At 64.2% G+C, this 23,622-nt stretch overlaps 1 protein-coding gene across 2 annotated transcripts in view; it reads right to left on the bottom strand.

Moving 5' to 3' along the window:
- Positions 1-1,038: 1,038 nt before the first annotated feature.
- The window catches only part of SDK2 (sidekick cell adhesion molecule 2), a 46,182-nt gene continuing 23,598 nt past the window's right edge, over positions 1,039-23,622 (bottom strand). Inside the window, exons 3-45 of one of the 2 annotated variants that reach the window (XM_050981501.1) lie at positions 20,948-21,054; positions 19,711-19,858; positions 18,927-19,060; positions 17,933-18,044; positions 17,547-17,737; positions 16,835-16,918; positions 16,571-16,765; positions 16,303-16,419; positions 16,039-16,206; positions 15,768-15,870; positions 15,378-15,554; positions 15,161-15,297; positions 14,846-14,993; positions 14,637-14,777; positions 14,373-14,554; positions 14,045-14,160; positions 13,229-13,424; positions 12,978-13,076; positions 12,506-12,697; positions 12,295-12,416; positions 12,108-12,217; positions 11,821-11,971; positions 11,486-11,723; positions 11,293-11,408; positions 10,979-11,168; positions 10,677-10,775; positions 10,245-10,439; positions 9,966-10,167; positions 9,685-9,788; positions 9,510-9,580; positions 9,279-9,399; positions 8,640-8,696; positions 8,317-8,418; positions 8,088-8,203; positions 7,081-7,267; positions 6,579-6,716; positions 6,351-6,491; positions 6,117-6,242; positions 5,294-5,458; positions 4,934-5,074; positions 4,268-4,406; positions 3,872-3,998; positions 1,039-2,323 (exon numbers count right to left, since the gene is read on the bottom strand). In XM_050981501.1, the coding sequence (XP_050837458.1) occupies positions 1,967-2,323; positions 3,872-3,998; positions 4,268-4,406; positions 4,934-5,074; positions 5,294-5,458; positions 6,117-6,242; positions 6,351-6,491; positions 6,579-6,716; positions 7,081-7,267; positions 8,088-8,203; positions 8,317-8,418; positions 8,640-8,696; positions 9,279-9,399; positions 9,510-9,580; positions 9,685-9,788; positions 9,966-10,167; positions 10,245-10,439; positions 10,677-10,775; positions 10,979-11,168; positions 11,293-11,408; positions 11,486-11,723; positions 11,821-11,971; positions 12,108-12,217; positions 12,295-12,416; positions 12,506-12,697; positions 12,978-13,076; positions 13,229-13,424; positions 14,045-14,160; positions 14,373-14,554; positions 14,637-14,777; positions 14,846-14,993; positions 15,161-15,297; positions 15,378-15,554; positions 15,768-15,870; positions 16,039-16,206; positions 16,303-16,419; positions 16,571-16,765; positions 16,835-16,918; positions 17,547-17,737; positions 17,933-18,044; positions 18,927-19,060; positions 19,711-19,858; positions 20,948-21,054 (6,262 nt within the window). In that variant the 3' untranslated portion in view covers positions 1,039-1,966. Of the gene's footprint in view, positions 2,324-3,871; positions 3,999-4,267; positions 4,407-4,933; positions 5,075-5,293; positions 5,459-6,116; positions 6,243-6,350; positions 6,513-6,578; positions 6,717-7,080; positions 7,268-8,087; positions 8,204-8,316; positions 8,419-8,639; positions 8,697-9,278; positions 9,400-9,509; positions 9,581-9,684; positions 9,789-9,965; positions 10,168-10,244; positions 10,440-10,676; positions 10,776-10,978; positions 11,169-11,292; positions 11,409-11,485; positions 11,724-11,820; positions 11,972-12,107; positions 12,218-12,294; positions 12,417-12,505; positions 12,698-12,977; positions 13,077-13,228; positions 13,425-14,044; positions 14,161-14,372; positions 14,555-14,636; positions 14,778-14,845; positions 14,994-15,160; positions 15,298-15,377; positions 15,555-15,767; positions 15,871-16,038; positions 16,207-16,302; positions 16,420-16,570; positions 16,766-16,834; positions 16,919-17,546; positions 17,738-17,932; positions 18,045-18,926; positions 19,061-19,710; positions 19,859-20,947; positions 21,055-23,622 lie in introns of both variants that reach the window. The other variant, XM_050981500.1, reaches the window with a different exon arrangement.

Raw genomic sequence — 23,622 nt, 5'->3', positions numbered from 1 at the left:
GCTGGCACAGCCCTCACCAGGGCACAGCCCTTACCCAGGGACCAGCCCCAGTACCAGGAGCACCTCTCTCCCAGTCAATGCCCCCTGCAGGGGTGGCACCCCTGGCACAAGCAGCATTCCTTGCCCTGGCAGCTCACCTGTGCCGCTCCACTCCCCCGACCTGTTCCGCCCGTGTCCTCGTGGGAGGAATGTCCCTCTTGCACAAGCTGGGACGCCTGGAGCTGGAGCTGGGCTGCACACGAGGAGCAGGCACAGAACCCCCTCTGGGCCACGTCACTGTCCCCACCAGTGGGGTGCCAGGGCTCCCCGTGCTGCCCAGGATGAGATGGGCACCCCTGGGGGCTGCACTGCCCTGGGTACCAGCTCCGAGCAGGCCAGAGGAGCCACCCACCAGCAATGCCAGCTGCTCTGGGGACACTGTGGGGACAGAGGGTGACTGTGGCTCAGCAGCAAGGCCAGCACTGCAGCCCAGTTCTCCCAGTCCAAGGAGCAGCTGCAGCCCTGGATCCCCTGGCAGCCCCTTGCCCATGCCAGGGTGAGGGTCCCAGGATGTGGCTGCCAGGGGCTCCCAGGTGCTGTGACAGGGACTGTGCGGCCCTGGCAGCCCCTGGCATGGACCTGGCACTTTGTGAGCCCTCCCCACCCCCAGTCCCCGCTGGTGACAGCTGATGAAACCTGAACACATCACCTGGATTTTCCTGCCAGGCCTGAAGGGCAGAGCGAGATAGTGAACAGCCCAGGAGCCATCCCCAGTGCCAGGGCTGCTGCTGGCAGTGCCCAGAGCATGGTGCAGTGGGGTGTCCTGTGCCATCACCCCATCTCCCCACAGCTCCAGACCCCACTGTGATGGGAACATGCAGGACACGGCCACCACAGCCCCCTGCGCCCTTCTGGGCTGTACCCAGCACCTCTGGCACCCCTTGCCCAGCTCCTCCCTGGTGCCATAGGGCTGCCGTGGGCCCAGTGGGACAGCAGGACACACGGACACATGGCATCGAGCCTTTCTCTGGCAGAGCAAGGTGACAGAGAGGGGACACGCTCGTCCTCAGGCTGTTTATTGGCATCTCCCTCGGCTCAGGGTGCCACGGCCCTGCCGGGCTGGTGCTGGCTCGCCCATAGGCACTGTGGGGGCTGGGCTGGGCTGTGCAGACACCCCCAAAACAGCCAAGGACTCCCCCGGGCATCAACACACCCCCAACACCCTCAGGCCTCGGCACAAACCCCGTGAAAAAGCCCCAAAGCACCAGAAATGCCAAGGGGAGGCTCCAACTGCCCCGTCCGAGTCCTCCCCAGAGCCCGAGGTGCAGAACTGGGGGGTTGAGCACCACCTGCACCCCACTGGGGCTCTCCTGGGGTTCCAGTCCTGCCTTCTCCTGGGGGCTGCGCTGGGCCAGGCACCACGGAGGGCAGCAATCAATTGTCCCCTGGCATCCTTCCCCCTTCTCCCAGAGGCTGGGGGGTGCAGAGTGGGGCCTTCAAGTCCAGAGGTTTTAAGATCAGCAGAGCTCCTCTGGCCCTGTCTCTGTGTCTCCGCTTGTCCCCACGTCCTGGGGGAGCCACGGGTTGGGGGTCCAGGGTTTGGCACAGCAGGAGCCCCTGCCCCAGCCCCCAGCCCCCCCTGGAGTCCAGCAGCAGCTCTGGGGCAGCGCCCACGGGTGCCAGGGGCAATGTGGGTGCACCCCGAGCCCCCCGCCCCACCTGGTCCGAGCAGTCTGTGACACAGAAGCTTTGGCCAAGGAGGGGCCCTGGGTTTGCTCCCCAGCCCCAGGGACAGGTCTTGGCATCCAGCAGAAAGCCCCTGGAGCCTGGGGCTGCTCCCCTTCCTCCTCCTCTTCTCCCCTCGCTGCTTTTTCCTTTTCTCTTAATTTCTTGGGGCGTTTCTTTAATTTCTTCTTTTTTTTTTTTCTTTTTTCCTTATTTTTTCCTCTCCTGTTTCGTTTTTCCTTCTTTCTCTCCGGTTCAAATATCAAACGAAAGAGGAGAAGCCAGCGATGGGGGCTCTGGAGCCGGGGGCCAGGCTGCTGGGAGGGCGGTACAGGGTCCCGGGCTGGCTGCTGGGGGCGTTGCCGGGGGTCTGGGGGGTGGGAGTCCTGCTGGCTTTGGGGCGGAACAGGCTGCCCTGCTGCGTGGAGGTGCTGTTGGAGAGCGGGGTGTGGTCGGGCTCGCCCGAGTCGCTCTCGGTGTAGCTGTAGGCCTGCGCCCGGGAGATGCCCTTCTGCTGCCGCCGCCAGGAGTTGTAGTAGGTGGGGTCGCTGATGTAGTGGTTGACAAAGGAATGCGCCTTCTGGTGCCCGGGGTCCACCTCGTACTCGCTGTCACTGCCCTGGAAAACAGCACGGGGACACGTGGTGAGGTGGGGACAGCTCCCAACGGCCCCGAAATTCACCGGGGTCGGGCTCTGCTGCCAGCCATGAGAGGGAACGGCCCCAATACAAAGAAAAGGCATCCGGGCTGCAGGTAGGAGAGCAGGACCAGCCTGTGCCCTGTGGTGGGGGCACAAGGTGCTGGCACTGCCGAGCTCTGAGCCTGGGCTGTCCCTCCCTGTCCCCAGCCCTGCCCCACTGCCAGCACTCTGCGTGTCACAGGGGCTGCAGGGGCACCTGCGCCACCTCAGCTCTGCCTAAGGGCTCCAATTTCCTAAATCCTAATTTCTTAAACCTTATATCCTAGGGAATCCTGATTTCCACAGTCTCCTTGGAAAGATGGCTTTACTTGCCATCCAGACCGAGTGAACCAGGATGTGCCAGGGGAGTTCAGGACACCAGCAGGAATTTCCACATGGAGAGGGTGCCCTGGCATTGGAGGGGCTGCCCAGGGAGGTTTGGAGTGCCCAAGGAAGGGCTGGACATGGCACTCAGAGCTCTGGGCTGGGGACAAGGTGGGCACGGGGCACAGCTGGGGCTCGGTGATCTCAGAGGTCTCTTCCAGCCTGAATAATTCTGTGAATTCCAGTGCTTTCCTGGTGCTTTCCCAGCGCTCTTTTGGGAACGCTGGCCAGCACATCCCAAAAGTATTTAAAGGCTGGGACGGCTGCAGCATCACTGGGGGGCTTCTGCCTCTTGCTAAAACAAAATAAAACCCCATACAAAAGGTTCCTGAGCGCTGCCGAGGCCGCGCTGCCCCGGGGCCGGCGGGGAGGGTGTTTTTGGGCTCTGCCGGTAATTGGATTCAGCTTCTCCGGCGGCGCACAAAGGGCCCATTGAGGGCGGTGGGAACTGCCCCGCGCCAGCGCCAGCTCCCGCAGCTCTTCACAGCTCCTCAAAAGCCACTCGAGCCCCGCTCGGGCCGCAGCGAGAGGAGCCGGCATCTGCCAAGGAAACAGCCGGTGCGGGCAGCGACGGGGGGGCACGCTGGGCACTGTCCCCTCCTGCTCGGGGACAGCCCTAGGGACCCACAGGACCTTTCCCCGGGTGCCAGCCCCTCAGCGGCCATCCTGGGGGTGACGGTGCCGTGGCCTCCAAGGGGGTTCCAAGCTCCTGCCCGGCCACAGCTGCCCGTGGCCCCGGGACGAGACAAAGGTGGCATTTTGTGGAGTTGGCAGAGCCGCGGACGTTGCCACCGGCGACCGGGCAGCGGGACAGCCCCCGGCCCCGCTGACCTGCCGTCCCCTGTGCCCTGTCCCCAGCAGCCCCGGGAGCCCCCCGCAGTGTCACATCCGCAGCACACGGGCCGGGGGCTGTGCCAGCTTCCCTCGGGCGCTGTGCCACCGAGCCGCGGGGATGCTGCTGCCTCCGGAGCGGGTGGGACGGGAGCAGCAGCGAACGCGCACCGGGACCCGCCTGGTGGCGGGCAGAGGAACGGGCTGATGCTCAGGGAGGGCTCCCAGCACCTTCCAGCCCCGCCCAGGTCCCTGTCCCCGTGTGCGGCTCACCTGGGAGTCGGAGACCTCGGAGGGTTTCTCGGTCAGGCTGCTGCTCTCGGCGGGGATCAGGTCGTTGTACTTGGTCACGTCCTCGTCCGAGTAGTGCAGGCTGCCGGGGCTGGGCCGGGGTGGGGACCTTGGGGACACGCAGGGGGGTGGTCAGCGTGTGTCCCCTCTTCTCGGGGCTGGGCCACTTGGGGACAACCCCAGGGATCCATAGGGCCGGCTCAGGGATCACCCTCAGCCATGCCAACCCCCTCCCAAGAACCCCGATGGACTTTCAGGGGGGACACTGGGCAGATCAGGGTCACCCCTGGGGATCCAAGCCCTCCCCACGCCATGACAGAGCAGGGATGACCAAAGATGCTCCCCGTGCCCGGGGAGGGGGCTGTGGGGGGTCCCTACCGGGTGTAGATGCCGTTCTTCCTGCAGAAGGAATTCTTGACCGAGAGGCGGCGGTTGTTGAGCTCCAGGGCGGGGAAGCTGCCCTCATCCAGGCTCACCATCTCGCCGTGGCTCAGGGCGGCCGCCTTGGAGCTGTTCCCTGGGGGATGGGATGCTCAGCCTCCCCCAGCCCCTCGGCAGGCAGCACAGCACGGCCAGGGGGGCTGGGCAAGGCCCTGGGGGTTGTGCTGGTCCCAAAGTCACCAGGGGACAGCCAGGAGGTGCCAGCCCTGCCCTGCCCCAGCCCCCTGCCCTGCCCCAGTGCCCCCAGCTCCCCACTCTGAGCTGTTTGCTTAACGAGGAGCTCTGGATTTTCCCCACAATTTGAGCCCTTGACAGAGCTAAGAAAACAGAGCTGTGTTTGGCTAATCCCAGTGACCTCTGCGAGCCCCCGGGCTGCCCTGCCTCCACAGCTGTCTGTGGGACAAGCCCTTCATTTCATCTCGAGCTCCCAGCGCTCTCTGGGATGCCACAGCACCGTTATGGGGCTCTGCAGGAGCTGTTCCCAAGGCGGACAGGAGGGGAGGCACCCTCCACTCCACACAGACCCCAAAGGCAGGGAGAGACCCCAAGAGGCTCCCAGGAGCAGGAGGGTCCTGTCACCACCCTCCACACTCCCTCACCCACCTGAGTCCGACTTCTTGGAGTATTTCTTGCTCTGCCCGCGGATGATGAGCACGAAGACGAGGAGGAGGATGAAGATGAGCCCCACCAGGGCAATGACCACCAGGAACCACCACTCCTCATAGAACGGGTTGGTTTTCTGGGCTGGGGGACAGCAGAGAGGGTCAGAGGGGGACAGGGACAGGGGACAGCCCTCTGCAGAGCACAGGGTCACTTGGGGAAGCCTGGATCCACGGAAAGGGGGGATTTGGAAAGGGGGCACTGGCAGTGGGATTGGGGCTCTGTAGCAGCCAGGGGTGGGGTTCAGTGATGGCCACGAGGACAGAGCAACAGCTGGACCCTCCCTCTGGCACAGGAACCCACCTGACACGGAGGGGGAGGGGGTGCTGGGGGTCCCGTAGCCATAGTCGTTGACAGCAATGACTCGGAAGTCGTAGCTGACCCCCTGCTTGAGGATGTCCATGCTGAAGGTGTAGGAGGTCACCTCCTTGGGGATGTCTTTGATGAGGATGTCCCAGAGCCCCTCATCTGGAAGAGACAAGGAGGGCTGGGATTTAGGGCTGGCTCTGCAGGACACCCCAGGGCCAGGGGTGCTGTCCCTCCAGCCCTGCAGGTGCTGCCCTTGCCATCAGCCCCACCCAGCAGCGTGTTCCTCTCAGACACCCCCAGACACTGGGTCCTGACCCCAACCCAGGTCAGCACCCCCTGCCTCAGTTTCCCCTCTCCTGACTGTCACCATCATATTTTCTGGAAAAATCCCTGCACCAGGATTTCTCTCCCAGGAAGCTGAGAAGCCTCACTAAAAAAAGGAAAACAAATCTTATCTCATTTGCTTCTCCTGTGTTTTGCTGCTTTGGAATGTGGTTTGGACATTGTTTATCCAACAGGTGGTTGTTTGATTGGTTTCTTGTGAGTTGTTTTGACTTAATGACCAATCACTTGGTGATTGTTCCAGTCAGGCTGTGTCGGGACTCCTGCCAGAGTCACGAGTTTTTATCATCATTCTTCTGTCTGTCCCCTTTCTCTACTCTTTCCTATAGTTTTAGTGTAGCATTCTTTAATAAAATAATAAATCAGCCTTCTAAGAACATGGAGTCAGACTCATCATTTCCTCCTTCGTCCTGAGGACCCAGCAAACACCACACCTGTCCCCGAGCTGGGGACAGAGCAGAGGCAGCAGTGCTACCTGAGGGCCGGGCCTCGATGACGTATCTGGTGATGGGCCCCTGGCCGGGGTCCCCGCTGGACCAGTGGATGGTGATGGCCGAGCCATAGCGGGAGATGAAGGGCTCTCCGGGGGGGCCGGGGGCACCTGGGGACCAGAGCACAGCTGGAGGCAGAGGCACAAACTGGCCCAGAGCTGGGCCAGCCCCCACCCCATCTCCTCCTCACCCCGCGTGTCCCCGCGTGTCCCCCGTACCTTCCCCGGGCCCCGTGGTGATGTTGGCCTCAACGTCCGGCCCGTAGGCGAAGGTCTTGGCCCGGATTCGGAAGCGGTAGGTGACGCCCTCAGCCAGGTCCTTGACCTTCATCCACAGCGGGCTGCTCCCCTTCACGTCCACTGTCACGATCTTGCTCACGCCTGCGGGGACAGAGGCTGAGCCGGGTCCCCCCGAGCCCTGCCCGCTGCCCCCGGCCGTGCCCTCACCATCCACGGGCGTGCAGGGCTCATAGACCAGCCTGTAGCCCTCGAGGACGCCGTTGGGCAGCGGTGGCGGCTCCCAGGACACGTTCACTGACGTGGTGGTCAGCTCGCTGAAGCGGATGGAGCCGGGAGCGCTGGGGGCTGCAGGGGACAGGGGGACAGGGCCAGCTCCAGGGACACCCCAGCACCAGCCAGCCTCTCTCCCTGCCCCCACCCTAATGCTGATTAATCATCAGCTCACACCCCCCTGGGCCCCATCCCTGCTGCAGCAAAGATTCCATGAAGGAGTGATTCTCCTGCTCCTTGTGTCCTCCCAAAACCTCCATCCTCCTCAAGACTAAACATCCACCTCCGTGTGCCCCCACCCCACAAACCCGCTGGGGTGAGCCCAGCGATGCTCTGCTCGGGATTGCAGCATGAATCCCCGGAGCTGGACCCATGGAAACACATCCCCAGGGAGCTCAGGGGCAGGAGGGTGCGGGGGGAGCCGTGCCACGGGCCCCACCTGCCTGCTGCGTCCGTGCCTTCACGGGGACACTGCGGGGCCCGTCCCCCGCGGCGTTGAAGGCGGCCACGCTGACCCAGTAGGAGGTGTAGCCCGTCAGGTTCTTCAGCTTCACGCCGGTCTCGGGCAGGAAAAGGGTCTTGACCCTCGCGCTCTGGTTCTGCCGCCGCTCCTCCCAGAAGTGGATCTGCGGGAGGGGAGCTGGCTGAGGCACGGCTCCCACCCAGCTCGCCTTCCCTGAGCCCTCACACGTCCCTGTACGGGCTCCAAGTGGCCAGAGGGAATGAAAGAGCCCCTCCTCCAGGAGGGCTCCACGCCGTGCTGGGCGTCAGGCACGGCTGGCATCACCAGGGTGCGCTGAGATCGCCTTCGAGCCGGGCCAGATTCCCGCGGGATGGGGACGAGCAGGAGGAATCACAATGGATGGGGACAAGGAGGTGTCTGGAGAGCTGGGCTGGGTACTGGGGCTGCATCCCAATGCATCCCAACTGCACCCGGGCTGCATCCCGACACATCCCGGCTCTATCCCGACGTATCCCGGCTGTATTCCGGTTATGTCCAGACACATCCCGGCAAATCCCAGCTGTATCCCGACACATCCCGACACATTCTAGCCGTATCCCGGCAAATCTCAGCTGCATCCCGATACGTCCCGGCTCTATCCCGACAAATCCCGGCTGTATTCCGGTTTTGTCCCGACACACCCCTGCTCTATCCCGTCGCATCCCGTCACATTCTAGCCGTATCCCGGCAAATCCCAGCTGCATCCCGACACGTCCCGGTCGCATTCCAGGGCCGACGGCGCCATCTGCTGCCCCGCCGCCGCTCGGCACCGGGATGGGACACCCGGCATCGCCTCGGGACCCCTCCCAGCATCCTCCCAGAGCCCCTTCCCCGAAATCACGCACAGCACCGCCAGTGCCACCCACCCTGTGCCCGCCCCCAGGGGTTCAGCCCCTCCCCAGAGCCCCCCGGGCGGGTGCCAGCCCCCAGGTGACAGGAGGTACCTTGTAGCCCTGTATGTCCCCGTTCTGGCTCTCCACGGGGGGCGGTTCCCAGGTGACATCCAGCTGCGTGGCCGTGGCCGCCTGCACGGCCACCTTCTGGGGCGCTCCGGTGGGCACTGTGCCAAGGGAGGGGACGGGGTCACTGCGCTGATTTGGGCCATGAGAGGTCCCAGGACAGCCGAGCCCCCTTCCTGCAGCCCCAGCAGAGGCAGACCCTGCCAGAACTCACCTGCTTCCCCCACAAACACCTCCTGGGGGGGGCTGGGGGGTCCCTCGCCCACGGCGTTGTAGACGCTCATCCGGATCTCGTAGCGCCGGTGTTTGCTCAGGTCTGGGGACAAAGGGCGAGTGGGACCCTCCCCAGGATGGGGCAGCCCCGCTAGCCCTGGGGCAGCTGGCAGAGCTCCCCTTGTTGGGAAGAAGGGGTGTCCCCAGGGAGCAGCTGGAGGGGACAGAGGGGTTCCAGCTGGCCCTGCAGTGCAGGGACACACAGGGGCGGCAGTGGGGGACACACAGGGGTGGCAGTGGAGGACACAGGCCATGGTGACTTACTGTCTAGCTCATACTGGGTGAGGGTCACCTCGCTGAGGTTGTGCACGGCATAGACAGCTGGGCAGGAGAACAGGGGGTTAGTGCAGGGCGGGGGGGGGTCCTACCTCTGAGCCCCCACCCCCACACAGCCCCCAACCCACTGCAGGCCAGGGCTCCCCAGAAAGGGCCCTGGCACCGCCAGGTGCCAACAGGGCTGTGACAGCCCTGAGGAGCCTTTCCATCCTCCAGCCCCATCCCCTGAGTGCCACCAGCCAGGTTTGTGCGTTGGGGTCCCCACAGAGGACAGGGCCAGGTCCTGCCTTGGGCTCTGCCCTTGTCACTCATGTCCCTGCTGCCACCAGAGTGGATGTGACCCTGTTGCCTGCAGGGGCTGAGGACAGCAGCAGGATGTCACACAGCCCGTGTTAGGAGCAGACACCCCTGTGAGGTTCAGATTTGTGGACACAGTGGGACACAGCCAGGGACAACACTAAAGGACTTTGGGGACCACAGGCCTGGTGGCACAAGGGAACTGGTGACAGCTCCAGGGGGCATAGCCTGACCCTGGTACTGGGGAGACGCTGCAGAATCTGCACTGCTCAGATCCCACCTGCCACCCCCAGGTCACCCCAGCCCCTGTCCCTGTCCCTGGGCACTCACGGGTGGCGCCGGGGTGGCCGAGGCCGCGCAGGGCGAAGCCCCTCAGGCTGTCGTGCAGCAGCTCCCGGTACCGCAGCCGGAACCCCAGCAGGATCCCGTTGATCTTGTCCTCAGCCGGGGGCTGCAGGAAGGGAGGGAAGGCAGTCAGAGGCTGCTCTGGCCCAGGACTCCCTGGCACACTGAGGTGCCACCTTGGTGCCACCTCCCCGGGCAGGGCAGGGGGGACGGTACCTGCCAGCGGATGAGCACCGACGTGGTGGTGTGGGGGGTGATGGAGAGGATGGTGGGAGCCTCCTCGGGGGCTGTGGGGGAGAAGAGGGTGGTGAGGCTCTGGAGATGCCCAGGGCAAAGAAGGGGTTCCCTTGGGCAGGGGGTGCCCGCTGTCCCTGCCCCAGGAGGTGCTGACCCGCCTGCAGGGTGGTGAGGGACTCTGACTCCTCGCTGTACTCGCTGTCCCCGATGTCGTTCGTGGCCTTCACACGGAACTTGTAGGAGGTGAAGGGTTTCAGCCTGCAGGGAGCAGAGCGGGATGGGGACGGGGCAGCCAGCGGGTCACCCCCGAGCCACCTCCCTCCCAGCGCGCCATCGCTCCCCAGCCTCGCACCAGCACTTCTCACGAGATGGGGAAACTGAGGCACGGGGAAACCACCCGGAGCATCAGCACCCACCGCGTCCCCATCCCCTCACCTGTCCACGAGGAAGGCGGTGGCGTTGTGGCTGACGGGGGCGGAGTGCAGAGCCCAGTCTCCGTCGGGCAGCTCGCGGCTCTGCACGGTGTAGTAGCGCACGGGGGAGAGCCCGTCGCTGCCCGGCTCCCAGGACAGCAGCACGCTCCGTGCCCGCACCTCCTCCTGCTGCGCCAGCGGCTTCCCAGGGGGCTGCGGCCGGGCTGGGGGAGGCGAGGGGCTGGGAGCACTGCGGGGGCACCGCCAGCCCCCCGCTGCCGGCCGGGCCCCCCGTCGTTACCTCTCTTCTCGGTGGTGACCACCAGGGCTTCGGCCGGCTCGCCCCAGCCCTTGCGGGTCTGCGCGGTGACACGGAACAGGTAGGTGGCCTCGGGCTGGAGGCCGGTGGCCGTGAACTGCCGGGCGCTGGCATCCAGCACCTCCACGGCGGCCGCGGTCACCGCCGAGGTGTTCAGGCGGTGGCTGACCTGGTAGGCTGCGGGAAGGGAGCGGAGGGGTGACGTTGGGGAGGGGACAACAGCCTTGGCCCCTCCCCGTGCCGCCCTCTCCCCTCCATCCCAACCTTTCCAAAGGGGAGCTCACACCCAGCCCGGGACCAACATCCGAGCAGGGAACTTCACCCCTGAGGGCTCCCAGATGCCCAGGGAGCTGGTCTCTGACAATCCCTGCTCCCACGGGACCTCTGCGGAGCATCCCAGTGCTCCCCACCTACCCAGGATGACGCCGTTGGGGGCTGCCGGCGGCTGCCAGATGAGCCGCACCAAGGTGGTCCTCACTTCAGGAAAGAGGAGCCCCACGGGGGGCCCGGGCACTGCAGGGGGACAGACTGGAGTCACTGGGGAGTGGGGAAAAGATCCCATCCCCTGGGAACCCTGGGTGTCCCTGGCAGGGGGAGAGGGACCGCCCCAGAGAACAGGGATAGGACGGGATCGATCACCCAGGGATAGGACGGGATTGATCACCCAGGGATAGGACAGGATCAATCACCCAGCCCACCCAGGTGTTGTCACCCACCGTCATCCAGTGTCCTCTCGAGGACAGGAGGCCGGCTGGGGGCACCATCACCCATCCTGGTGAAGGCCAGCACCCGGATCTCGTACAGGGTGTACTTGGCCAGCCCGGTGAGCTGGGCACTGTGGGAGGCATTGCCCTCTGCCAGCCAGAACTGGGCACGTGCCTCCGAGCCCTTCTCCTTGTACAGCACCTGCAACACAGCCCGTGTGACACAGCCGGGCCACCAGCTCCTGGGGGTGGCACAGTTGCGGACCCCACAGCCTGCAGGGTGATTCCCCCAGGGAAAGCTGTGGTGCCCACGGGCAGGAGCTCACCTTGTAGCCCAGGATGAGCCCATTGCAGTCAGCCTCGGGAATGTCACTCCATTGGACCAGCAGGCTGCTGGAAGAGGTGGCCACTGCTGACACATTGCTGGGGCCGGAGGAGGGCACTGGAGGGGGGCAACAGAGAGGGTCAGTGGCCAGATTGGCCGAGGCGGGTGCCCAGTGCCCAGGTGGGCAGCGGTACCTGACTCCCGGGTGCGTCCCAGCACCGGGGGGCTCCAGGGTCCAGAGCCGATGGCGTTGAAGGCCTGGACCTGCACCCGGTACTCCGTCCACTCCTGCAGGTCCTCGATGGTGAATTCCCTCTCCACACGGTCACGGATCACCTGCAGCGCCGGCTGCCCCCGCCCGTCCGCCCGCGCGTACCGGATCCTGTACCCCACCGAGTCGGGGCTCCCGTTGTACTCCTGCTCCAGGAGGGGCTGGCAGGGATGGGCACTGTCACTCCTGCTGTCCCACAGCCCCCCCAGCTCCATCCCCCATCAGCCAGGCAGGCACAGACCCCCTGACCCCCCTCACCATCCAGCGCAGCCACAGGCTGGTCTCGCTGGCCGTCCTCAGGGTGACGTTGGCAGGGGCCATGTCTGGGGGGGCCTGCAGGGTTTGGATCCTCCGGGAGGGCAGGCTGGGAGGGCTGGTGCCCACGATGTTCACCTGCCGCATGCGGAAACTGAGGGAGCAGAGGAGAGGGGGGTCACCGTGTGGGCCAAGATGGCTCCAGTCCCCTGGGGAGGACAGTGAGGAGTGGGGGGGGGTCACGGTGGGGGACCCCAGGGATGGCACCGTGGCACCAGCCTGGCACTCGCCTGTAGTAGGTGTAGGGCTTCAGGTTGGGCACCTCCATGGAGCGGGTGTCGGGCTCGTTGGCCAGCTGGTGCACGAGCCCCCACTCGCCAGCCTCGCCGTTCTGGCTCACCTGTGGGGTGGCAGCGGCGCGAGTGGGGTGAGCTGCCCCCAAACACCCCCTGAGCCCCCTCCTGTGCCACCCTGTACCTGTGCCTCCACCTGCCAGCGGGAGATGGAGGTTTTGCCATCGTAACCCGGGCGAAACTGGATGGTGACGGAGCGGGGGCCGATGTTGGAGATGCCCAGGTTGGTGGGGGCACCGGGGAGCTCTGTGGGGACAGGGCAGAGTGGGTGGCATCGGCCGCTTGTCCCTAGAACCACACACAGCCCTCTGACACCCCAACACCACCGTGCTCACCTGGGGGGACCCCCGAGGAGATGGTGGAGGAGGAGACTTGTCCCTGTCCCTTGGAGGTCATGGCGGCCACCTCGATGGTGTAGGTGGTGAGGGCGGTGAGGCCGGTGACGCGGTACTCCAGGGTGACGTTGGGCAGGTAGTGTGTCACCCGCGTGTTGGTGCGGTTGTACTCCTCCCACGAGATCCGGTACCCTGGAATGCACCCCTGCAGTGGCACCCCTGCAGTGGCACCCCTGCAGTGCCCACCCCACGGGCTGTGCGGGGACAGGGGTGGGACAGGGCAAGTGGGAAGAGGACAGGACAAAGGGGAGTTGCTGTGGGGGAGGAAAAGGACATGTGAGGGTGACTGTAGGGCGGCAAGGGGACTCAGGGGACAGTGCTGCAGAGTGGGAATGGGACAGGAAAAGGGGGAGGTGCTGCAGGGTGGGAAGGGCACCGATGACAGAGCCAGTACCTGCTGCTGCTCCCTTACCCGTCAGGATTCCGTTCTTCTCCAGAGGCTCCTGCCAGCTGACCTTCAGGGACGTGTCCAGGATGTCACTGAAGCTCAGGTGTCCCACGGGGCCAGGCACTGCCCAAAAACACCCAGAGACTCAGCGCCCACTCAGACCCCTCGGCACGCGCGGGACTCCCGCGAGGAGCGAGCGGGGAGCGGGCTCCCCTTGGACGGAGCCGGGGGGCGGGCAGGGTCCATCCCGAGGGGGGGTGGGAGCCTCCCCGTACCGTCCTCGTGGGTGCGCACCAGCTGGGGGGGGCTGCGCGGGCCGTCCCCGGGCGTGGTGAAGCACAGCACCGAGGTGAAGTACTCGGCGAACTTGCGCAGCCCCGCCACGTAGCCCAGGTGCACGCTGTCCTGGAAGTTGGGCCGCACCGTCACCACCGTGGCCTCGTCCTCGTGCTCCGGCTCCCAGGCGATGAGCTGCGGGAGAAAGGAGCCGCCATGAAGGTTCCCGGGGCTAAAAACACCACCTCTGGCCTCCTCTTATTAATTAGGCATTGATTAATGATCAATTAACGGTGCGGGGAGCAGCCGATGCCAGCGCTGTTTACGGAGCTGTGATTAACTCCATCGATAACGGGATCCCCCCTTGCCCGCATCCAGGAGGGATGGCTGGGCATTTAATTGGTATTGTGCAAGATAGCCTCTAGCAACTTAATTAAACACTAATTAGGCCCTAAAAATACTAATCAAAAATACTAAGTGGCGTTTAATAGGAATGTTAAATATCCTGCTCACGCTGGTTATCTCATTCAGCGGCAATTAAATTCCCGAATTTCTTTCGAGTGGATTAAAACACAAGTTTAATGTTTTAATTCAATTTCATTAATGTAAATTTGAATTAATTGCAATTTGGAATTAATTACAGAGCGTGGGAGACTCCGAGCCCATGCAAGTGTTAAATAACAGAAAATATTATTTTAACAGGTGGGAGAGAGCCAATTAAAATCGGGGATTTCGGCGAGGAGGAGCCAAGACCATTTGTGAAGGTTGACCAAGTTTTCCCCACAAGCTGTTCCGGTTTTGGGAATCGCCCTCACCTTGTAGCCCTGGTTGATGCCGTTGATGAACTGGGGGCTGGGGGGGTTCCAGGTGAAGCGGATGGTGGTGGAGTTGGTGGCCTCAGCCTGCACATTCCCTGGAGGCACCGTGGGCACTGCCAGGATGAAGGGACAGCTCACAGGGACTGCTCCACGAGGTCCCCTCCATCAGCTGGGTGCCAACCCCAGTTCATCCCTGCCCAGCACATCCCAGTCCCCTCGGGACCTCCACACCCATCCTCCTGCCCCCCATCCCACCACCCCAATGGCCCCTGTTGCTGTCGGGCGCCCACCAAGCCCCTGCCGGACCCTGACTGTCCCCGCCTACCTCCCTGCAGGGTCCACTCTGTCACCTTCATGCTGTAGACCCCCAGGCCGGCGCTGTTGTAGGCGGCCACCTCGATCTCGTAGTTGGTCCAGATGATGAGGTCCTCCAGGAGGAGGTTGTTGACCTCGGCGTTGGTGATGTTCTTGAACTGGTACCCCACGGGCAGCCCGGCCAGGCAGTACCTGGGCACCAGGAGCCATCAGAGCTGCCACTGCCCCCACCAACACCAGGTCTGGGACCCCTGGCCCCCCTGCAGGCACCTACCGGATGATGTAGCCCTTGAGGACCCCGTTCTGGTGGCTCTCGGGGGGTGGCTGCCACTGGATCATGATGGACTGGTTGGTGCGGCCGCTGGCGATGACGTTCTGGGGGGGCGCGGAGGGCGGCTCCTCGGGCAGGGACACCCTGCAGGGACAGGGCAGGGTGAGCACCAGGGGTCACCAGCCCCCCCAGGACCCCCGGCCGGGACTCACCTCTCCGTGTCCTTGCTGAACTGTCCCCTGCCCACGTCGTTCACAGCACACAGGCGGAACTGGTAGGAGCGAGCGGGGACCAAGCCCCGCACTGTCACCGATGTCACCTCGGGGTCCACGCTGGCCAGCAGCACGGTCCAGGGTGCGTCTGTGGGAAGGGGGGACAGCAGGGTGGGGACCTGGCCTGCAGGACACTGGGGTCCCCCACCTGGCTGACCAGTCCCAGAGTCCCCAGGCAGTACCCCCTGCAGCAGGGTGACACTGGGGACTTCTCCCAGTGCCAGCGGTGGCAGGGAGGTGGCAGCAGCCCCTTACTGTTCTCGGAGACCTCCACGACGTAGCGGAGCAGGGGGCTGTTGCCGTCGAAGGGCTTGGCCCAGGTGAGGTTGATGGCCCGTTTCTCCTGCGGGCTCAGGGCGGCCACAGGGCTCTCGGGGGCGTGGGGGAGCTGCCTGGACAGGGGGGTTAGGGAGGGAAGGGGAGGGGGCACAGCCCCAGGTGGGGATGCTGGCAGGGCGAGGGGGGGTCTCACCGGACTCGGAGGTGGGCGCTGCGCGAGTCGTTGCCCCCGGCTGAGATCACCTTGCAGGTGTAGGTGCCGATGTCACCCGACCAGGTCTGGGAGATGTGCAGGGTGCCCACCTCGTCCAGGCGCACCCGGGGGCCGCTCTCAGGGCCCAGCGGTGCCCCGTCCTTCTCCCAGACGTACCTGTGCCAGGGGGAGCCAGGTGTGCTGGTGCCCCGCAGCCCCCCAGAGAGCAGAGGGGACCAGGGGCTCTCTGTCGCAGGGCACCAGGTGGCACTGCAGGACCACCAGCGCGGGGCTGAGGAAGGGGACACCCATCTCCCTCCCCAGGACAGCACTGACAGCAGCCAGGTGGGCAACCCGGTGGTGCCTGGACTCCCCAAACCTCTCACTCACCTGACGTCCACGCTGGGGTCATGGGTGACCCCGCAGCTCATGACAGCCTTGGTGCCCTTGATGACACTCTGGTCCTGTGGCGGGTCCGTGATACGTGTCCTTGCTGTGGGGGGACACAATGACCCACCAGCACTGTGGGGGTGGCACCGGCAGGGACAGCCCCCATTTGCACCCACAAAACCCAGCGCCAATCCCCAGAGAGCTCCATCCCGCAGCACCCAGGGTGGTCCCAGAGCCGGGCAGGGTCCCTCCCTTCCCGTGAGCCCCTTACCCCAGACCACCAGGTCGGCAGAGGCCTCGTCCACGCCGCGGGAGTTGGTGGCCAGGCAGGTGTAGGTGCCGGCGTCGGGCAGGTGCGCGGGGCTCACCAGGAGGCTGCCCGACTCCAGCAGGGTGAAGCGCGGCAGCTGCACGGAGCCGCTGGCCAGGACCCGCTCCCCTGGGGACACGGCAGAGCCCTGTCAGTGCCACAGCCACCGCTGGGGTGGCACCGAGCCCCCGGGCAGCGAGGACAGGCTCGTGCCCCGCCCTTTACCTTTCTGCCAGGTGATGGCCGGGCGTGGTGCCCCCGAGGTCTCGCAGTTGAGGACGACGGCCATGCCATCGATCACCGTGCTGTCCTGGGGACCCCGCGTGATGTTGGGGGCGATGCCTGCAGGGCACAGAGGTGCACAGCCCCCCCTGAATTCCCTCCCTGTGCACGGCCCGGACCTGACCCAGAAGAGGTTCCTGGGCTCCCTGAACTGTCTGTGGCCCACCACCCACACAGGGCACGCCCAGGGCAAGGTGGAGGTGGCACCTACTGGTGACAGCCAGGTACGTGGTGGTCTGCACCTCGCCGGCCGCGTTGCGGGCGAAGCACTGGAACATTCCGGTGTCATCAGGGAGCAGCCCGCTGATCTGCAGGCTGCCATCCTCCAGCAGCTGGAAGCGGGACAGCTTCTCCAGCTGCAGGAGGGCAGCGTCCTTGTACCAGGCCATCTCGGGAGGGGGGACACCTGCACGGGTACAGCCACGTCAGGCACGGGCTGGCGGCAGCGCACGGAGGGTGCCGGGGAGCAGCTCACCCTTGGCTTGGCAGGGGATGGCCACCACCTTCTCCATCTCGGCCGTGATGTGTCTCTCTGGCTCCCTGACGAACTGCGGGGGCTCTGCCGAGGGAACCAGGAAATAGCAACGGGGGCAGAGCCTCTCCCCAGGGTCCTTGGGCTGACCAGTGCCCCTCCTGTCACCTCCCATCCCTGCCCCAGGGCTGAGCTCTTGGCACGCATTGTCTGGGCTGCTTGTGGGCAGGAGATCACCCAGCACTGCCAGGGAGGTGCCAATGGATGGGAGCTCACCCAGCACTGCCAGGGAGGTGCCAATGGACAGGAGCTCACCCAGCAGGGGCAGGAGCTCACCCAGCATGGCCAGGGAGGTGCCAATGGATGGGAGCTCACCCAGCCACGGCCAGGGAGGTGCCCATGGGCAGGACATGACTCAGCAGGGGCAGGAGCTCACCCAGCATGGCCAGGGAGGTGCCAATGGACAGGAGCTCACCCAGCACGGCCAGGGAGGTGCCCATGTGTAGGACACAACCCAGCAGGGGCAGGAGCTCACCCAGCATGGCCAGGGAGGTGCCCATGTGTAGGACACAACCCAGCAGGGGCAGGAGCTCACCCAGCATGGCCAGGGAGGTGCCCATGTGTAGGACACAACCCAGCAGGGGCAGGAGCTCACCCAGCACGGCCAGGGAGGTGCCCATGTGCAGGACACAACCCAGCAGGGGCAGGAGCTCACCCAGCACGGCCAGGAAGGCGCCGGCAGTCACGGCGGGGACGCTGCTGCTGCGCAGCACGGCCTCACACTCGTAGAAGCCGCTGTCGCTCAGGGTGGGGTGCAGGATGGTCAGCCGCCGGCTGTAGTCGCTGATCCCGCTGGACACGGGCACCCCGTCCTTCTTCCAGATGATGTGCAGCTTCATCAGTGGCCTGGGGGGGCCAGGGAGTGTCAAGAGCCAGCTCCAGCTTCCCTGGAGGATCCCACCCCCCTCAGGTGGGAAGGGACCTCCCTGCATCCCACAGGTTCCAGGAGTGTGGTGGGAAGGGGTTTAGGAGCACCCAGCCCCGAGGCTGGGCAGTGCCAACAGGGAGATTCCACATCCTCACCCCCACCCCACGGCTCACCTGGCGTTGGCCACACACTCCATGGTCACCTCCGAGGTCCCGGCCACCACACTGGTGTTCTTGGGAGGGACAATGATGGTGGGTGCGATGGGATCAGCTGGGCCACCCACATCTGGGGAGAGGGAGGCCAGAGGGACAGCCGTGAGCACCCCCTGCCACCCCAGGGTGGCCCCAGAGAGGGCACCCAAATCCCTGGCTTGGAGGAGACAAAGGTGACAGGGACCTGGTGGCACCAGGGTGCCTTCCCAGCTCTCCCTAAGCTGGGTCCTCCCATGGCAAGCCACCAGGGCCACCAGGCTGGTGGCAGCAGGGAGGAGGGAGCAGGGAGTCCATAAAGCAAAATGATGGCAACAATAAAAAACCCTCATGTAGGCGCTGTAAAAACGGGATGGGCTCGAAAGCTGCTGATAGAGCTGAATCCATAAACAGGGCCTGGGATGTTTACGGAGCTCCAGGATGCCGAGGGACAGGAAAACAGATTAATGGGGATGGGAGACAGACAGACAGACAGACAGGGATAACCTGTCCTAACCCTGTGGAGCAGCAGGAGGGGAGATGGGGAGAGCGTGACAGGACTGATGTCACTTCAGGGCATGTCCCATGGGATGGGCTGTCACCACCCAAATGGGCTGGGGGACCCTTGGGACTCCTGGGGAGCCCAAAGGAACTGGAGGGATGAAGCCACAGGGGCGGACCCCAGGCAGGGGCTGCTACAGAGCACCAGGAGCTGACGGGGGATAAAGACAGGGGTGGGGGCTGTCCGTGGGGTGACTCTGCAGCCCCCACCCCACAGCCCATCCCAGGGCACGGCTGGATGATGCTCTGCCTGTGACACACCAGCTCCTGCAGCACAGCCACGAGCACCTAAATAAATTCTGAGGCAGCTGAACTGCTTAGTCAGCAGAAGCCAGAGCCTCCGAAGAGATTTACTGCAAATTAAACCTGGGGGAGAGGCAGGGGCTGGGGAGAGGGGGCTGGTGCCCCCCACACTCACTGGCCACCGTCAGGGTGATGGGCTGGCTCGTCTTGTTGTCCCCGTTCTTGTCATTCACTGCCTGCACGTAGTAACGGCCTGCGTCCGGCGCCACCGTGGACAGGATGACCAGGGTGTTCTCCAGCGTGATGGCTCTGGGAGGAGAGTGTGGTGGGGGTGAACCCATCGAGCTGGGACCTTCACTGCCCCCCCAGCACCCACCTGGGACCCCCAGCCTCCCCCCAGGATGGAGGGACCAAGCCCTGCTCCCTCTGTCCAAGCAGAGCCCATGGGATGGTGCAGATTCAGAGGATTTCTCCTTTTTTTAAATTTCTACTTATTGGAACAACCTAATCTACTGGAAACATAAAATGCTGTGGGGAATATGGTTTTTTTACCATTAAATATGAGATAAAGGAGTTTTATCTCCTCCATCCCGCTTTGCAAATCGAAAGGAGACCAGTTCAATTCCTGCATGATGGGGGTTACAAATTCAATTCCTGCCGCCTGTGGCTGCCCAGGGCTCCGGCAGCACCGGGATCTGCCACATCTCCGTGGGGACACCGGGCACAGGTGTGTGTGTGCTGCGTTTGGCTCTATCCCACCCTCTCCCCCGCCTTCCTCCCTCCTGCTTTCATTTTTTGTGAAGAAATCCCTTTCTCTGGTGACAAACAGAGCCATTAGTCACCGGGCCTGTCCTTGCGCTTCAGCGCGATGTTGGTTAAACATCCTTAGTGTGGGGACAAGGGGAGACGCAGCCCCCGGGATGCTGGGGGGGTTCCAGGGGGATTCCAGGGGTGCTCACACGCGGCTGCTGGGGGAGATCTTCCGTCCATCGCGGAACCAGGTGACCTGGGGCTGCGGGAAGCTGGCGATGCGGGGCGCGCGGATGACGGCCGCCTCGCCGTGGGACACGCTCTGCTGCGTCTCGCTGTCCTCGAAGCTCCCCATGTCTGCAGAACAGGGCAGGGAACAGTGCCAGGGGCCGGGGGTGAGCCCAGGGATGCAGTGCCAGGTCTGGCTGGGCAGCAGGACGGGGTTTGGGCAATGGGCTCCCATGGGATGGTGCAGAGGGGCTGCTCCCCTTCCCCTCCTCTACTGGCTCAGGGTGGGGGACGTGGGGGTGGCTCAGATGCCACCGGCTGCTTCTGGTGATCCATCCATCCATCCATCCATCCATCCATCCATCCATCCATCCATCCATCCATCCATCCATCCATCCATCCATCCCCCCTGTGCTGGGTCAGGGACCCCTGCCCGAGTGTCCCCACCCCAGACAGGCTGCAGCCACAGCAGGGAGGGCCCAGTTTCGGGGCTCCCCAGCCTCTCTCTGCTCCCCAGGGCCTGTCCCAGTGCCAGGAGCACCCCAGAATGACCCTGACTCCAGGGACAAGGCGTGGCACAGCTGCCTCCATCCCCCCTGCCATTCCCAGCCTGGAAACATGCAGCAGATGTGGGAGACTGAGGGAAGCGGGGGGCATGGAGAAGGGGGGTGGGACAGGGGATTTTTATTGACTTCCTTAATTGCTGTAATTAAAAACATGTAAAGAATCCTTTTTTAACGACTTTGCCATTATCATTAGTTGTTAGCACAGCTGCCTTATTAATTTCTCGTTATCCTCCTGATTTGTCACTGCTCCTCAGGAAGTGTTGAAGGGGATGGGACTGGGGATATCCCAGAGGCAAGGGGTGACAGAGAGGGGCAGGTCCCTTTTGGGGGACAGAGCCAATATCCCAGCCCTCAGCACTGCCATCTCCTCCTTAAATTTCACCAGCATCACCCCAGGGATGCTCCAGACATCCCTTCAGCCAGCGTCACCTCAGGGATGCTCCAATGTCCCTGCCAGTGTCACCCCAGGGATGCTCCGATGTCTCTGCCCGGCATCACCCCGGGGACACTCTGGATGTCCCTGCCAATGTCACCCCAGGTTGCTGCAGGCTCGCACGTGCTGGCCACGAGTGGCACCAACACCGGAGCTGTCCCCCAGCGCCCGGAGCTGGGTGTCCCCGTGCGGTCCCCTCGGGGCAGGACGGTCACTTACAGGCCACCTGCACCTCGGTCTGGCGCTGCAGCAGCGCTCCCATGCGGTTGCGGACGATGCAGCGGTAGAAGCCGGCGTGGGTGCGGTCCAGCGAGGTGATCATGTACCTGCGGGAGGGGTACCAGCCGTGAGGGGACATCCGTGCCACTGTCAGAGCGCCCGGTGACAACCTGTGACTGTCACCCTCCCGGTCCGGGGGCTGGATGTGACCCATCGCCACAAGCTGTGAGCCGGGCCCCGCCGTCCTGAGCCCTGCCCCAGCCCCAGCAGTGACACTGCGATCTGCTGGTGTCACCCAGCCTGGAGCTGAGAGCGGCCAAGTCCAGCACTGCTCCGATGAATCCCGGCTAACCCCCCCCTTATCACCCCCACGCCTGCTCTTATCAGCGGCCAGCGCCAGCAGCCGCTGAGGAGATAAAGGAAATCACTACATCTCCACTCGACCGCCCCCCGAGCATCGCCGCGGTCCCCAGGCCGGCCCCTGCTGCCACCAGGCTGTCCCCAGACCTGGAGCTCCAGTTTCGTCCCCCTCGAAGAGCCGGGGGAGCCCCCGGGGGTCGGGCAGGCGCTGCAGCCTCACCGTCCCCGATGGGGAGCACCGCGAGATAAAGCAGAGAGGGAATAAATAAAGCAAACTCAGCTCCCCTTGCCCAAAATCTAATCTTGCGTTAAAACCCGCCGCGGGCTCTTTCGGCAGAGCTTTGTTTGTTCTTCTGAGAACCGAGCGTAAATTAAACTTTCATAAGACCTGAGGAGCGCCTTCCCCGCGCCCACCTCCCCGCACGGCAGAGGGTGACAGGGGACACAGGGCTGTCCCCTGGCCAGGCGGGACTGTCACCGAAGCTGCGGTGACACCCAGCCAGCCGCCCACCCACGCGGCGTGCCGGGGTCACCCGTCCCCGCGGGGGGAGGGTGGGTGCCCTTTGGGAACGAGACCTTGAGTGTCACGGCTGATATTTAAAAACGCTCCCCAGAGGCCTTAAATAAGATATTTCAATTCCACGGAGCTGTCAGGAAGGGCTGCAGACGCCAGGAGTAATGGGCCCGCTCTCCTTGCCGTGTCCTCGTTAATAAATCACACCGTGACTCCCGAGCGCACGCACGCCCACGGATGGATGGCCGGACGGACACACAGCAGCAGAGGGACACGCGTGTCCCCAGACAGACCCGCGTCCTCGCTGCCGCGCCCCCTCCAGATGGGGACAATGCAAAGCCACCAGCGCTGGCACAGCCCAAGGGACACAAACAGGGTCACAGGGAGCACCTTCAGCGCGGTGTCCCTTAGAGGTGTCCCCACGGGCAGGGCACTTCCATGGGCACAGGCAGCCGTGCCCCCAGCCCAGCAATGGAGGGGGGCTGGTCCCCACCCACGGGAGCTGGAGTAGTTATTGAAGCAGCAGCACTTGCACACACACCTCAGCAGCTGAAAATAGCCCGGAGAAAGGAAATCAATTCCCGGCGCAGCCCAGCCCGCAGTCATCAACCAAACCGGCACAGACTTTTTTCTCCCCGCTCGCCTTCACCGAGCCTTTCATCCAAGAGCGCTCGGGTTCGATTTCCTTCCCCCACCGCGCCTGGCTGGGAGGGGACGGGAATTGATTTCACCCCAATGTCACCCTCCTGTCACCCCTCACAGGGGATGCGCTGCGGGCAGGAGAGCTGGATGCCGCCCCACCCCCCAGTTTGTGCCACGGCTTCGTGGCCAGGAGTTCCAGGGCCGTTGTTCCACGCTAGGAAGGAGCTCCTCCAGCTGGGACCGCTCCCGGTCCCCGGCCGGGTGGCTTTGTCTCCCCGCTCTGCTCCAGCCGGGACCGAGGTGAAGCTGGCCCGGCTCCCGGCGCAGCCCTCGCTGCTGACTCCGCTGTTCCAGGGGTTTGTTTGGCTTCTCTGTGAAGACGGAGCTTGACAGGGCATGGTCCGTGGGGAGAGGCGAGCGCTGACCCCCCTGGCCCGGCAGGAAGCGGCTCCGTCCCGCTCAGCCCCGGGGTCAGGAGGGGGCTCCGCGGGCAGGAGCCCCGTGCCGGGGGAGCGCTGAGTCCGCATCAGCAGCTTTGGCACCGGATCTGTCTGACAGATGGATGGCTGCATGCTGGGAACGACAACCTGTCCGTCCGTCCATCCTGGTCCGTCAACCGGGCAGGGCACAGCAGCGTGCCCAGCTCCTCCCCGGGCACAGCTCCCGGCCGTGCCCAGCTCCTCCCCGGGCACAGCTCCCGGCCGTGCCACCCTGCAGGTCTCCTCCCGTCTCTCCGGCACAGCCCTGCCCCAGCCCCGGCTGCCGCCGTGGCTCTGTTATTGTAGGGTTGCTGAGGAGCTTGGGGCTGACGCTGCCGAATTATTCTTAGATTGAGGGGGTGGAGAAGGGCCGGGAAAAGCAGCAGCCAAAGGATTTGATCCATCAAATTGAAAGCCAGAAGAGCGCAGAAATCTGTGAGGTTCTTCCAATGCCGCCCAGTAACAGCAACAGCTGGATCGGATTTGGGATGGAAGCGCGCTGGCACAGTCCCCTTTGATTAATATCCTGCATAACGACTAATTAATTCTGGAGGGGACGCGTGTTTGAATAGTTACTGCGGGATAATGAAATGTCAAGTGAGCATTAAAACACACTTAGCAGAGGTTTAACGACTCGAAGCATCCGAGCAGTGTCCCGGCCCCTGCTCCGGGCCAGCGCT

The sequence above is a fragment of the Serinus canaria genome, chromosome 18 (assembly GCF_022539315.1).
Source record: "Serinus canaria isolate serCan28SL12 chromosome 18, serCan2020, whole genome shotgun sequence".
Taxonomy (NCBI): Eukaryota; Metazoa; Chordata; class Aves; order Passeriformes; family Fringillidae; genus Serinus; species Serinus canaria.
Note: the sequence above shows the minus strand (reverse complement) of the source record. Positions and strands in the feature narration are given on the sequence as shown.